We start from the raw sequence: 13,064 nt of genomic DNA, 5'->3' as shown, positions 1-13,064 counted from the left end.
TAAAAAAAAAAAATTGAGACTAAAACGATCAGATATTATATTATAAAGCTATAGTCACAAAAACATTTTGATTAATAAAAAATATATTTCAGAAAATAGATTAATGAAATAATAGATTTCAGAAAAGATTCAAACACATATGGAAATTTATTATATGGTAAAAGTGGCATTTCCTCCAGTAAGAGGAAATAGATTAAACTGTTAAGGGCATTATAATAACTCTGAAGCCAATTGGGAAAACAAAGAAAGCTAGGCCCCATTTTTATTCTTTATACTAATATGAATTCCAAATAAATCAAAGAGTTTAAAGTAAACCAATAAAAGTATTTTAAACAGAGGTATAAATTTTGTAATCTTAGTTTGGATCATCGTACATCTAGAATTCATGAAGAAGAAAATGCGATAAATTATATAAAAACTCAAAACTTAGGCATAACTATAACTATTTTAACAAAGTTAAAAGAAATTATAAACTGCACATAATGTGTGTATTTCATATGACAAAATGGACTAATCATTTTAATATATGAAGAGTTTATAGTATAAAGTTATTAAACTGTATATTTTATATAACTATATACTAACCTTAATCTGTACTAAACTTTATATATAGTATAAAGAATAAAGTTATTAGCCAATTTTTAAAAATAGTCAATAATAAAAAATGTTAGACAGTGGACGTGAGTAGAAAGAGATACAAATGGCTAAGAAACTAAAAATTGCTCAACCCTACTCACAGTTAAAAACATATATGTACAAACTAAAAGAAATGCCTGTTTTCATTTAGAAGGCTGTCAAAGATTTGAATGTTTGATAATATTGGTGAGAGTGTGAGAAAACAGTCACTCTTAAACTGTTTGTGGGGATATATTAGTCCAGCTGCTATGGAAGGCAACTTGACTACACCTATCCGAAATGTAAGTGTACGTAACCCTAGACTCAGCAGTTCTGCCCCAGGAGCAAATAGCCTTATACAGCCTTGCAAAGATCTATGAACAAGACTATTCATTGATGTGTTTTTTTCACAGTAGTGCTTTAAATATTTAAATATAACTTGTTATGGCATATTCATACAATGGAGTACTCCGCAACTGTTGAAAATTAGGTAGCTCTATATACGCTAATATGGAAAGTTGTTTAAAATACATAGTTAATAGAAAAAAAGAACAAGAACAGAACAAAAGGGTAGTGTGTATAATAACCCACGTATATAAGGCAAAAGAAAGGTGTGTATATAGGCCCATACTTGCCCATCTAAAACTCTGGAGGCTATATAAGTTTTGAACTCAGAATTTCTTTAGATTTTAGAAAGATTGTGTTTTGGAATTAAGTTTTTAAAGAGTTATGTGTAATACCTCCAGAGAATATCATGGGCAGCACCCCATAATCAATTATTATTTCTGCAGTGAAGTATTTATAAATTAAATGGTCAGGGAGGACAGGGGAGATTAGAGATTGGGGTATATACATTCAACAAGTTTGGGGAAGAATCATGATTGAAGCTGTTTGGTGGGTATATGAGATTTCATTATATTATCTACTTTTATATATAATATAAAGCTTAAAAATATATTTTTGGAGTGAGGTTTTGTAAATACATGTAGTAAGACAGAGTGGGATAAAAAAAGAAAATAGCTTCATACCAGTCAGGTCAGGTTTTGCTGAGTTCAGATCAATTCAGATTTTGCTGCTAAATGAATTATGGAAAATCTTTCTGGTTTCCATGTGTTTTAGATTTTGAAATTATAGAGAAGGAACTTATAACTGGATGATGTATAACAATACAAGTAATTTGTTCAGACAATTCAGAATTTCTTACCTCCCATAATGGGACTAGGTTTTGTGGGATGGGAAATGTAGAAGAGAGAAATTTTTGCTTTTTATTTTCTTTTTGTACAGTTTGTATTTTTAATTTTTTTAAATTAAAAGTAGTTTAAATTGAAAAAAAAATTACTAGTAAGACATTTGTCATGTCTTGATGGATCCCTGGGTTGCTTCCACCTTGTGGCTACTGTGAGTAATGATGCTGTTGATGTGGGTGTACAAATTAAGTTCTAGTCCTTGCTTTCAGTTCTTTGGGGTATAGACCTAGAAGCAGAATTGCTAGGTCATTTGGTAATTCTACTTAGCTTTCTGAGGAACTGCTATTATGTTTTCCATAGCAGTTTCACCATTTTACTTTCCCCACCAACTGCACAAGGGTTCAAATTTCTCACCAATGCTTGTTATTTTCTGTGTGTGTGTTTTTTTATAATAGTCATCCAAACGGGTGTGAAGTGGTATCTTATTGTGGTTTTGTTAGTCCAGAGCTTCATTTGTGATATCTGTTCTGATACTACCAGCATCCCTATAATTAGTGATGTGAATCTTTTCATGTGCTTATCTGCCATTTGTATATCTTTTTTGGAGAAATGTCAATTTAGGTCCTTTGCCCATTTTTCAGTTGTGTTATTTTTTTGTTATTATTGAGTTGTAGGAGTGATTTGTATATATTTTCCCCCAATCTCTGGCGTGCCTTTTCACTCTGTTGATAGTGTCCTTTGATACATAGAAGTTTTCAACTTTGATAAATTTCGACTATATCTCTTCTTTTATTACATGTGCTTTTGGTATATCTAAGAAATCTCTGCCAGATCCAATGTCATGAAGCCTCTTCTCTATGTTGTTTGCTGACAGTTTTATAGTTCTAGGTCTTACATTTGGGTCTTTGATCCATTTGGAGTTAATTTTGGTATATGGGGTAAGGTAATAGCCCAACTTCCTTCTTCAGCATGTGGATATCCCAGTTTTCCCAGCACCATTTGTTGAAAAGACTGTCCTTTCCCCCATTGAATGGTCTTAGAACCCTTGTTGAAAATCATTTGACCATATATGCTAGAAGGGCTTTTAAAAAAAATTATTTTCAGAGAGGAAGGGAGAGGGAGAGGGAGGGAGGGAGAGAGAGAGAGAGAGAAAGAAACATCAATGATGAGAGAGAATCATTGATTGGCTGCCTCCTGCACACCCCCTACTGGTGATTGAGCCCGCAACCCGGGCATGTGCCCTTGACCAGAATCGAACCTGGGACCCTTCATTCTGCAGGCTGATGCTCTATCCACTGAGCCAAAGCAGCTAGGGCTGGAAGGCCATTTTAAGAGGAGTGGAAATTAAGCCAAACATTGACAGTTGGGTACCGTTAGAATGACCAGGATGCAGTGGGGAAGGCGTTTATGTATGGAGGCACTTCAGCCATTGTGTAGAGGTGGGTGGGAGAAAGCGTGGTGGTTTCAGGGAACAATAAGGAGACTTCACTGAGAGAGGAATTGGGTTGCTGAGATCAATGGGGAATTTAAGGTGAAGTCAAGCAGGGAGGGACTTAAGTAGCAGATTTCTACCCAGTGGACAAATGTGAAGGAAGCCATGCTTCAAAAGATTAATCTGGTATAGGGGGAGGGGTCGCCAAAGCCAAGTGAGCAGGTGGTGATTGAAAGCCCCGAACCACAGAATGAGAAGCCAGCCACGCTCTTTACATTGGCTGTCCTGTGAAAAATCCCCAAGACAGGCCACTGGCCTATTCTTAGACCGAATTCATTCCATTTCTGTATTAATTTCTCCCTATGTAATTTCTTGTCAACTGCCGTCTTAGGAATACATAAACACATGAAGTTATGTTTATGCCATTATGTGTGTAACATAATTGAGCATTTAATAGTATATGTTACTGTCAGTTTTACACATTTAAGTCTCACTGAAGGGATTAATTATCAACATGTATGATTATATTTTTGTCATGTGTCTGTCATCCCTGAGGATGACCTATTACAGTAAAAATATCACACATTTTCTACTTAAAGGTTGCAAAATGTTAGGAAGTCTTTCTTTACTTTCAATTCTGCTGCTTGGTTATCTTGATAAGGAACTGAGTTTTGATGTGAATGCCTGTTTTAAACTAAGTGTGTTATAGTATTCTATTATTTTGTGACGTGCTATATTAAGATAAGTAACATGATTTACTTATGGGCTTTTACCTCAGCGTTTTATGTTTCTATTTACTATGGAGTGTTTTCAGCTCTCCATAGTCAAAAACAATCTGGCACCCAACAAGTTGGTCTATTGTGAAAACTGTCATGATACTCAGTCTCATGTTCCTTCACTGTATTTTTTTTATCAGATTGTGATATATTCAGAGGAGAAAATTTCCTTCTAAAAATATATAAGTACAGAAAATGTTTTATGTATCACTTTTTAAAGGTTACAGTCTTCTTCATCCTTGGGTGATTCAAGTCCAACAGATTTAATGAAAGATACTCACACTATAAACTGCAGGAAGGTAAGTACAAACATAAGTGACAATATTCATGAAATAAATGAACAATAAAATTTGCTCCTTGTTGATGGTTCCTCCTGAGAAAGGAAGCCATCTTAAAAAATAAATGAACACTTTTCTAGCTAGTCCGTGGTTTAATAGGCCACGTAGAATGGTTCAGAGTGAAGTTGCTGGAACCATATGATCTGGGTCCAAAGTTGTGACTCAGACACTTACTGCTGCTTAACCCCAGGTCGTTTTTTTAAACTCTGTGCCTTGATTTCCTCTTTTGTAAAACTGGAATAAAAATGGCACCAATTTCTTGGGATGGTGTATGAATTAAGTGATTAAGTATGAAAACAAGCAAAAGCTTAACAGTGTCTGATACACAGCATGTGCCCAGTAAAGGATAGCTGTTACTACTGCTGTTATTCCAATTCAGCGGATTAAGTGGACACCTTTGGTCTGTAACAAAGTTTAATATAAGCTACAAGATAAGAATAACACACTAATTCAATTCAATAAGTACTAGCTATTTGAAGTGCATTGCTGCATATACAAAAGTGACTAAACGTAGTGCTAATATCTGGAAAACTCACATAGAGCATAATTCTAATGTAGCTCCAACAACAAAAGGCCCTAACGGAGGTCTATAAACGAAGTGGTATACAAATATAATAGAAAAATTAAATCTGACCAAGGGCAAAAGGGAACTTGCAAATGTATTTTTACATAAAATATTATAAGTCTTTTGGGCTAGTGTTTTTTAATTTTACTCATACATTTAGCAAATGTTTATTCGGTACCCATTTTGTGCCAGGCTATATGTTAGAAACAGAGGTTAAGTCATTGTAACAAAAATCGCCAAGTAGTGTACATTATATAGGCGTTCTGTAGATATAGATAAAGTACCTCAACTTAAGACAATATAGGTCAGTGATGGCAAACCTTTTGAGCTCGGCATGTCAGCATTTTGAAAAACCCTAACTTAACTCTGGTGCCGTGTCACATATAGAAATGTTTTGATATTTGCAACCATAGTAAAACAAAGACTTATATTTTTGATATTTATTATATATATTTAAATGCCATTTAAAAAATAAAAATCAACCAAAAAAATGAGTTCGTGTGTCACCTCTGACACGCGTGTCATAAGTTCACCATCACTGATATAGGTAAACTAGAGGCCCAATGCACAAAAATTCATGCAAGATTAGGCCTTCCTTCCCCCTGCTGCTGGCACCAGCTCCCCTCCGGCACCCGGGACCCTAGATGGCTTCCCTCGGGCCGCCCGCAGGCACCGGGACCTGGGCTGGCTTCCCTCCAGCCCTGGCTTGGTCAGGAAGGACATCCGGAATGACATACAGAAGACATCCGGTCTAATTAGCATATTACCCTTTTATTATTATAGATGACTTACTATTTTGATACACTACATTGTACATTAGATTGTTTGGCCTGTAACTCTGTAACAGTATGATAACTTTCTGGTCAAAACCTCTAGTTTAATCCATTCTCCACTCCAAAGCACTATTTCCCTTTGTGGTACCTAATGGGATATGGTTTTGTCATCTTTTTTTTAAAAAAAGTAACTGACTCAGAGCACTGTGGTCAAGAACTTTCCCATCTCATACTTTTCTTATAGTATAGACATTCAGTTATGGTTATGAAGAATGTGGGCTTTGGAGTCAGGAAGACGGGGTAGAATTATGGCTCTAACACTTTGGGCACGAATATTAGCCTCTTTAGGCCTCAGATTCCTGACCCATAAAACAGCTCCCTCACAACACTTTTTAAGTGAAATGGGATGATGCACGTGGAGTGCTTAGGCACAGAGTACTCAGTCAGTGCAGCCCACCAGGGGCCACGCTGCCAGAGGCTCCTGTCCAATAACTGCAAAGAAGTACTTCAGTCAAGTAGGAACCTTACTACTTACTATTCTGTCTTTCCAGATGTCAAATAAGGAGTTGATTCCACTAAATCCGTCTGAAATAGGGGAGCTAGAAGCCACAAGGCAAAACCACAGCACTGTTGCTCCCCCAAGTCATGAACCACTCTTAGGTAAGTTTTCTTTGGCATCTGCCCACCATTTTGTTTTTCCAAAAACTCCTTCTTAATCACTATATTTTCAGGCATAGGAGATTTCTAGAGAAGCAAACAAGGTCAAAACCAAGATATTTCCATTCAAAATCCTAAACGCAGTAACTGTACTCTTGATGTTAAAATATATGTTACTTAATGCACCTGTCATTGAATATCCAGTTATCAACAAAATCCAAGGTATTGTTTCTACATACAATGTAAATAAAACTAAGGTATTTCTATCCAGGAAAAAGTGTCCACTCTCAGGAATTCAAGAATTTTTAAAGGGAACCAGTGGTAAAAAGTTTAAGATGCAATTATTCATTCTATGTTTATACAAAGTTCACACCAAGTAAATTCAAGTGACACTGTTTCATACTCCCCATAACTACTGAAATTTTATGTTAATGAAAATCAAAGAACTTAAAGAATCTGGGTATCAACTGTGCACAGAACCACTTATTAATCAGCTCAAGTTCTATTGTACTTCGAAAAACATCTAGAAAACTTTGGTTAACCTGCAGCGATGTTTTAACCCTTAATTTCTAGAACCTTGTCCTTATGTCTAACTTAAAGCTCATTTCCATGGTAACTCCTTAGGTCCTTTTTTTCAATAAAAAATCTGGTTACTCCCCTTTTATAAGAATACTAGAGGCCTGGTGCACAAAAATTCGTGCATTGGGGGGGGGGGGGGAAAGGGGATCAGGCCTAAGCTGGCAGTCAGAAATCTCATTGGCAGCTCGGGGGCCCCTAGGGGGATGTCCGACTAACAGCTTAGGCCCACTCCCCGCAGTTGGACATCCTTAGCACTGCCCAGCTTGTGGCTGAGCAGAGCTCCCCCCTGTGGGGGGGCACTGACCACCAGGGGGCAGCTCCTGTGTTGATCATCTGCCCCCTGGTGGTCAGTGCACGTCATAGTGGCTGGTCGTTCCCAGTCGTTCCGCCTTTAGGGTCAGTTTGCATATTACCCTTTTATTGTATAGGATTAAGGCTTTCTATTCCCCTTTGCTATAGCCTTCTCATTTTTTTGGATTAAACAAGTAAAGTTTTTTTCCCCACAAAGCAGGTTAAAATTAAATTTCTCCTTTGCACACAAGCACATGCACATGCACCGCTGTGCAAGCAAACCTCAGCCTCTAGCTTCCAGTTGTCTGGGAGTCTGTGCCTATTCAGGCTCTTATTTTCTATTGAAAAACTCATACACTAGCTCACTTACATGTGTCAAGTGAATTAAGTCCAATTGATCTGACAGCTAATTGTTATAAAAATAGGTGACCCATTAACAAATTTATCTGGCTTCTGCAATTTAAGACCTATAGTCTGCTCTCAAAAAATGCAGTGTATGGCCTTCTACCCGTGCTTTGCCTTTTTGATACTAATCATTTTTAACCTTCAAATGTACTTACACGGGCCTGTATTTTTATTCTATAGGCGGTGGTGCCCAGCTGGATTTTGGTGCCCTGTGTGACAATGACGACACAGTCATAGCTGCCTTTATGAATTACTTAGAAGTACAGGGGGGCCTGGGAGAACCCGTGGACTTCAGCGACATCCCCTGGACCCTTTAGCATTTGACTTTTAACTCCAAAAATGGGAAATGTTTTACAGCATTTCCTTTACAAACAAACTGTATGTTCTTCTGTACTGTATCGATACTCTTTTTATCCTTTATTCTTATGAAGGTTCTACCAATTTTTATATATTTGCACCTATTTCACAGGGGTCTGGGGAAATGTGATGTTTTTCCTCAAATAGAACTGCTCAGAATTTCCTACAGACACCTTTACTCAGCCAACTGGTTTTAAACTCACTAGCTGCTATTTTTTGCTAAAATATTTCTGACTAAGAGTATCACATCTTGCTTTGGTTTTGTTTGTATTTTTTTGATGCAGTTTTTTTGAGTTTGAGAGTTTAATATGTTGGCATTTTTTGGGAGTCTTAGATTCATTTAATTGACTTATAATAGTAGATTTGTATAATTTGGAACATTTCCATTTCTTGTATATTTCCTTAATTGAGGACAGGGCTTATGTATTTTTTAAGAAAACAGTGAGTACTTGAACATTTAAAGGGACAATGCAATTTATAGTCATGATCACAGTGACTACTATGTTTAGTCTTTGTAGACTTGGGCAAGCACAGAGCCAGGATATTTATGCCCAGTTGAGCACTTTGAGGTGGATGTTAAATGAGATGATTTTTATTTAAAACTCAGAAAAAGAAAAGTTGAGAGACTTTCAACTTTGCTTACAGAACAGGAAAGATTCTGGGCCCCAGATGTTGGTGATTAATTTTTGCATATTTAATCTTAATGTAACCACTCAAGATATACAGATAGAACAGGTTTTCTATGTTGAAATGGTATGTAGTAACTGATTATTTTAGAGAAAGGAACAGGCCCAGGCAGATTAAATGTTTTGTGTAAACACAATTAAATTTATATATTTTTAAAATGTGTACTGTGTATAAACCAGTTTCTTTTTACATACTTGGGAAAGCAGTGGGCTCACTGGTTAAATGATTAATTAACTGATCCCAAGAACTAGTTGTGGCCTTAAAGATTATTAAGCAATTAGAGTTACTATTGCATGTAACCAAAGGCAGTTATATACATGGTAACTACCTGAAAAATGTGAGGCAATGAGAAAGAATTTAAAAACCAATTTTCTAGCTATAATTAAAAATTTGGAGAGCATTAATCCAGAGGTGGCTCAAATCGAGTGCAAGAATTAAGAATATTTAAAGCACTATAAGTACATCTACCATTTTGAAGATCACATTTCTATATCACCTTACATTTTAAGAGCTCTTTCTAGTTTACCAAGTAAGTTCCCATATATTGTCTCTTGTGCCCCACACATGAAAGTAAGATAGGCTGGGAACCTGGTGGGGAAACCCTAAGGCTCAGGTGTGGGGTTCAAATCCAGTGTTCTTTCTCTAGATGGTTCTATCCCTTTCCAGCTGACTGCCCTGAGCCTCTCACCATAACAAAGCATTATTTTGATCTGGCCCATTTCTTTCGGCTGTGAGTACTAGATTGAATTTTCGTCAGGTGTGCCAATGGCAAACATACCAACAGGCATTAACCAAAAGCAGATGTTCCCTTCAAGCGCGATGACTGCAGTGGCTCTGTGGACAAGGGCGTATTGGTACATTATCCTCTTGACCTGACCCAATGCTCCAGACGTGTCAAAGGGTTGGCACCACTCCTGGACTTGAGACAGCCAGGTTTAGAACAAGCCCAAGAAACCCTATGAGATGGGGGGAGATTGATTTGAAGCAGCCCAAGCATGATGTGTTAAGTCTGAGGAAGCATGAACGATCACATCTGTTCTCTTAAGTTGTGCCGATGGACTTGCCTTACAAACTTAACACTTTAGCCGTCTGAACTCTGGCAGGTTAGCCTTGGCCTGCAGAGTTGGCCTAAGCCAGGGGTTGCAGGATAGGTCATTGTGGCTGGATGGCCTCAAAAGCAGATGGGACAAACCATGATGCAAGGATCTGAGAGGCAGAGTTTCTAGAGGACTTATTCCATAGACCAGTTGGCAGATAGCCAGTTGGATGCTTTGATCCTTTAATAACCCACTCTGATGTTTTTCTGTAGATCTTCTTGCCCTGGACCCAAAATCCAACCCACATGTATGATACTATATAGCTCTCTCAAGTTTGGTGGGGTTTTTTTTTCTTCTCAAAACCCATTCTGTTTGCATTTGATTGCTATTACGAGTGGCAAATGTTTATATGTCTTACTCAATATTACTTTGTCTCCTACCAATTTCTTGAATCTTGGTTGAAAATCTCTATACATTGGATGAAAGCAATGTATTGTGTGTGTGTGTGTGTGTGTGTGTGTGTGTGTTTCTCCCCCCCCCCCCCTAAGAATTACCTACAGTGAAGTAGTGAGGAGGGGGGAGTGCCTAGAGTCAGAAGAGCCCACTCAGCCAATAAATTTAGCTATGTGACTGCAAGTAAGCCATTTAAACTCTCTGTACCTCAGTTTCCTCATTTGTGAAAAGAGATTTGATCTCTGAGTTTACTTCCAGTTCTGATTCTGAGATTCTGATCCATAGGACTTGAGCATTAGGGTCAGACTCTAGAACTATGCGGTCCCGTGTGATAGGCACCAGCTACATGTGGCTACTGAGCACTTTAAATGTAGATTTCAATTGAGATGGGCTATAAATGTAAATTTCATAGCATACCTCAAACAGTATAAAAAGAAATATAAAATATATTAACAATTTTATATGGATTCCGTGTTCAAATCATATTTTGGATATACTGAATTTAATGAAACATTAAATTTTTACTTTTGACTTTTCTAATGTGGCTATTAGAAAATTTTAAATTGCACATGTGCCACACATTATATTTCTATTGGATGGCTCTGCTCTATAACATTTTATTAAGTGAATATTATTGAAATAGACCAAAGGTTATACCATGAATATGATTATTTACCTCTAAATGCTATGGTTTAAAAAAACAATTGTGTATTTATTCTTGATGTAGTACAAATAACTGAGCCTCTATCCATGTATCAAATTTAAGACTTTTTAAAAACTGGTAAACTTGAAAATTTGATCAGATATTTCATTACAGGATGATCGCCTGAAATCAAATAAAACAAAACTTGAGGTATATGTTGATACTGTATGGTAGTAACTAAATTTGGAAATCCATTGAGAAATCAGAAGGCAAACAGAACAGTACAGACCAGAGACTTTTGGTGAATAAATGGGATTAAAGTATTTAATTACAGTGTTACCTTGGGGAAAGGCTGTATTTATGAGTCGTGTTCTCTGAGGAATCTCTGTAGAGTCAGGGGCACAGGGAAATGAAATAGCCACTATCTAGTTGCTGGACCATGTTTGGTGGTGCCATGTCAGATCCCGCTCTAAAGAGGTCTGAGCCACTCAAGCAGGTCATTGTTGGGCTCTGGAACTGGAGATTCAGATTTGCCAAGCAGGGTCTCATGGGCAGAGCAAGGCTGACAGCTAGGATAATCAGAAGCCATAAAGAAAAACTGCTAAGCGGCCACTAGGTGTCACTTTTCCATTTCTAGAGTGCTTTGTTTTCATTAGGTTAATTTTTCCAAGTACCATGGGGCTTAGGAGAGGCATTTATGTCTTCTGTGTCTAGAATACGTCTGCCTCTCTGGTATGAGTTATTTCATGAGAAATGCTTGTTAAGAGAAGATTCTTCCCACATAATATAAGGACTTTGGTTCAGGGAGCTTTCCAGATGTGGCCCTGGTAAAACGCTGGCCTTAGAAAGAAAACGCACCCAACCTAGAATATGCTTTCTGAACTCATGTGAGAGTGTATGGTTTGTGTGTTACTGCTCATACATTCTTGAGCTTAGGTTTGTCTTTTATACCATTTTTAGCTTTTTTCCAGTTCACTCGTGCTTTTCTGTATATTGGTATTTTTAAAATTTTGTAGTCAATAATGAAAAGAGTGAAATTAAACTATATTTTATAACAATTACTAGTTTGGAGTTTTTTATTTGATATATTCAAGTTCCTCCAAAATGTCATATCCCTTAACTGCCTTTATAAAGTGGAAACAGACTCCATTGTTCTCAAACCACTGGGCAGAGAGGTACATTGAACTACATCACTATATACAATTGTGGGTGTGTTCATCAGGATATGCTAACTGATAAACAACTCTAAAATATCAGTGGCTTCCCCAGTAAACTTCCTTTCTGCTCACATCTCAGTCCAGTGTAACCAGTGCTATCTCTCTATCTCCTTCTCCCTCCCTGCCTCTTCCTCTTTCCATCTCTCAGCTTTGCTTTCCCCTAAACTGGTTTTATCCTCTGGTGCACCTTCTTCCCCATAATGACATTCAGAAGCTCCCAGCACATAATTGCTCTTATACCTGGCAGTCTCAGTGCAAAGAGCTTTTTCGTTTCCTAGTAATTTACATAAAGATGTGCATTGATTGGGCCTCTGGGTTAACTTGGGTCACGTGGACCGTCTTGTGGTCAGCAGGCTAGAAAGTACAGATTGGCCAGGCTTTGGTCACATGCCCACCTGGATTTAAAGGCATCCTCGAAAGGGAAATCATGTGAAAAATAGCCAACTCCCTGACAGCTAGGGCCAGAGGAAGGCATGGTGATGGAAACTTGCAATGCATCAGAGTTGATAATTTCCTAAGATTGTGGGCTTAAGTATGCGAGTCTCTAGTCTTTTTGTTTTTGATTGTTTTATGTGGAGGTGGAGAGGAGTAGCAAGTTATATCACACGTTTTTAACTGGGCACCTTTTCTGTGTAATATCTAGTCAGTAGTCACCTTGAAGGACTCCATTGCTTGAGGTAAGCATGTGTAGAGAGAGTCAGTAAAAAGTTGTCTTAAATCCTGTCTAGCTATGTGTTTCTGGCATTTGATTTGTAGTTCTCTGAAAAATGTTACTTTATTTTGGAATTTGGTCTCCATGAATTATTTACATTTTAATAGTTAGAAAATAAGAATGTTTTAAGACTATTACCACAGCTTCAAAGTAGTAGTGAAAATTTCAAGAGCGTGAGGAGAAAGGAAATTCTACAACACTGTCCTATTTTCTGTGATTATTGTAAACCAAAATGATTAAAAATGAACGAATGAGTAAACAAAAGGGATGATGCCATTGTTAACGGATATCTAATAGTACCTTATACAAATGGGGAACATGGCCACTCAGGCTCACCACG

The 13,064-nt window shown here is 37.4% G+C and overlaps 1 protein-coding gene across 5 annotated transcripts in view; it reads left to right on the top strand.

Annotated features, from left to right (window-relative positions):
• Positions 1-11,853, top strand: part of ARNTL2 (aryl hydrocarbon receptor nuclear translocator like 2) — a 55,335-nt gene extending 43,482 nt beyond the window's left edge. For all 5 annotated transcript variants that reach the window (XM_006086775.3, XM_023752326.1, XM_023752324.1 and 2 more), the window contains 3 exons: positions 4,231-4,309; positions 6,238-6,346; positions 7,799-11,853. In XM_006086775.3, coding sequence (XP_006086837.1) covers positions 4,231-4,309; positions 6,238-6,346; positions 7,799-7,935 — 325 coding nt within the window. In that variant the 3' untranslated portion in view covers positions 7,936-11,853. The remainder of the gene's footprint in view (positions 1-4,230; positions 4,310-6,237; positions 6,347-7,798) is intronic.
• The last annotated feature ends 1,211 nt before the right edge of the window (positions 11,854-13,064 follow it).

This window comes from Myotis lucifugus, unplaced genomic scaffold, assembly GCF_000147115.1.
Source record: "Myotis lucifugus unplaced genomic scaffold, Myoluc2.0 scaffold_30, whole genome shotgun sequence".
Taxonomy (NCBI): Eukaryota; Metazoa; Chordata; class Mammalia; order Chiroptera; family Vespertilionidae; genus Myotis; species Myotis lucifugus.
Note: the sequence above shows the minus strand (reverse complement) of the source record. Positions and strands in the feature narration are given on the sequence as shown.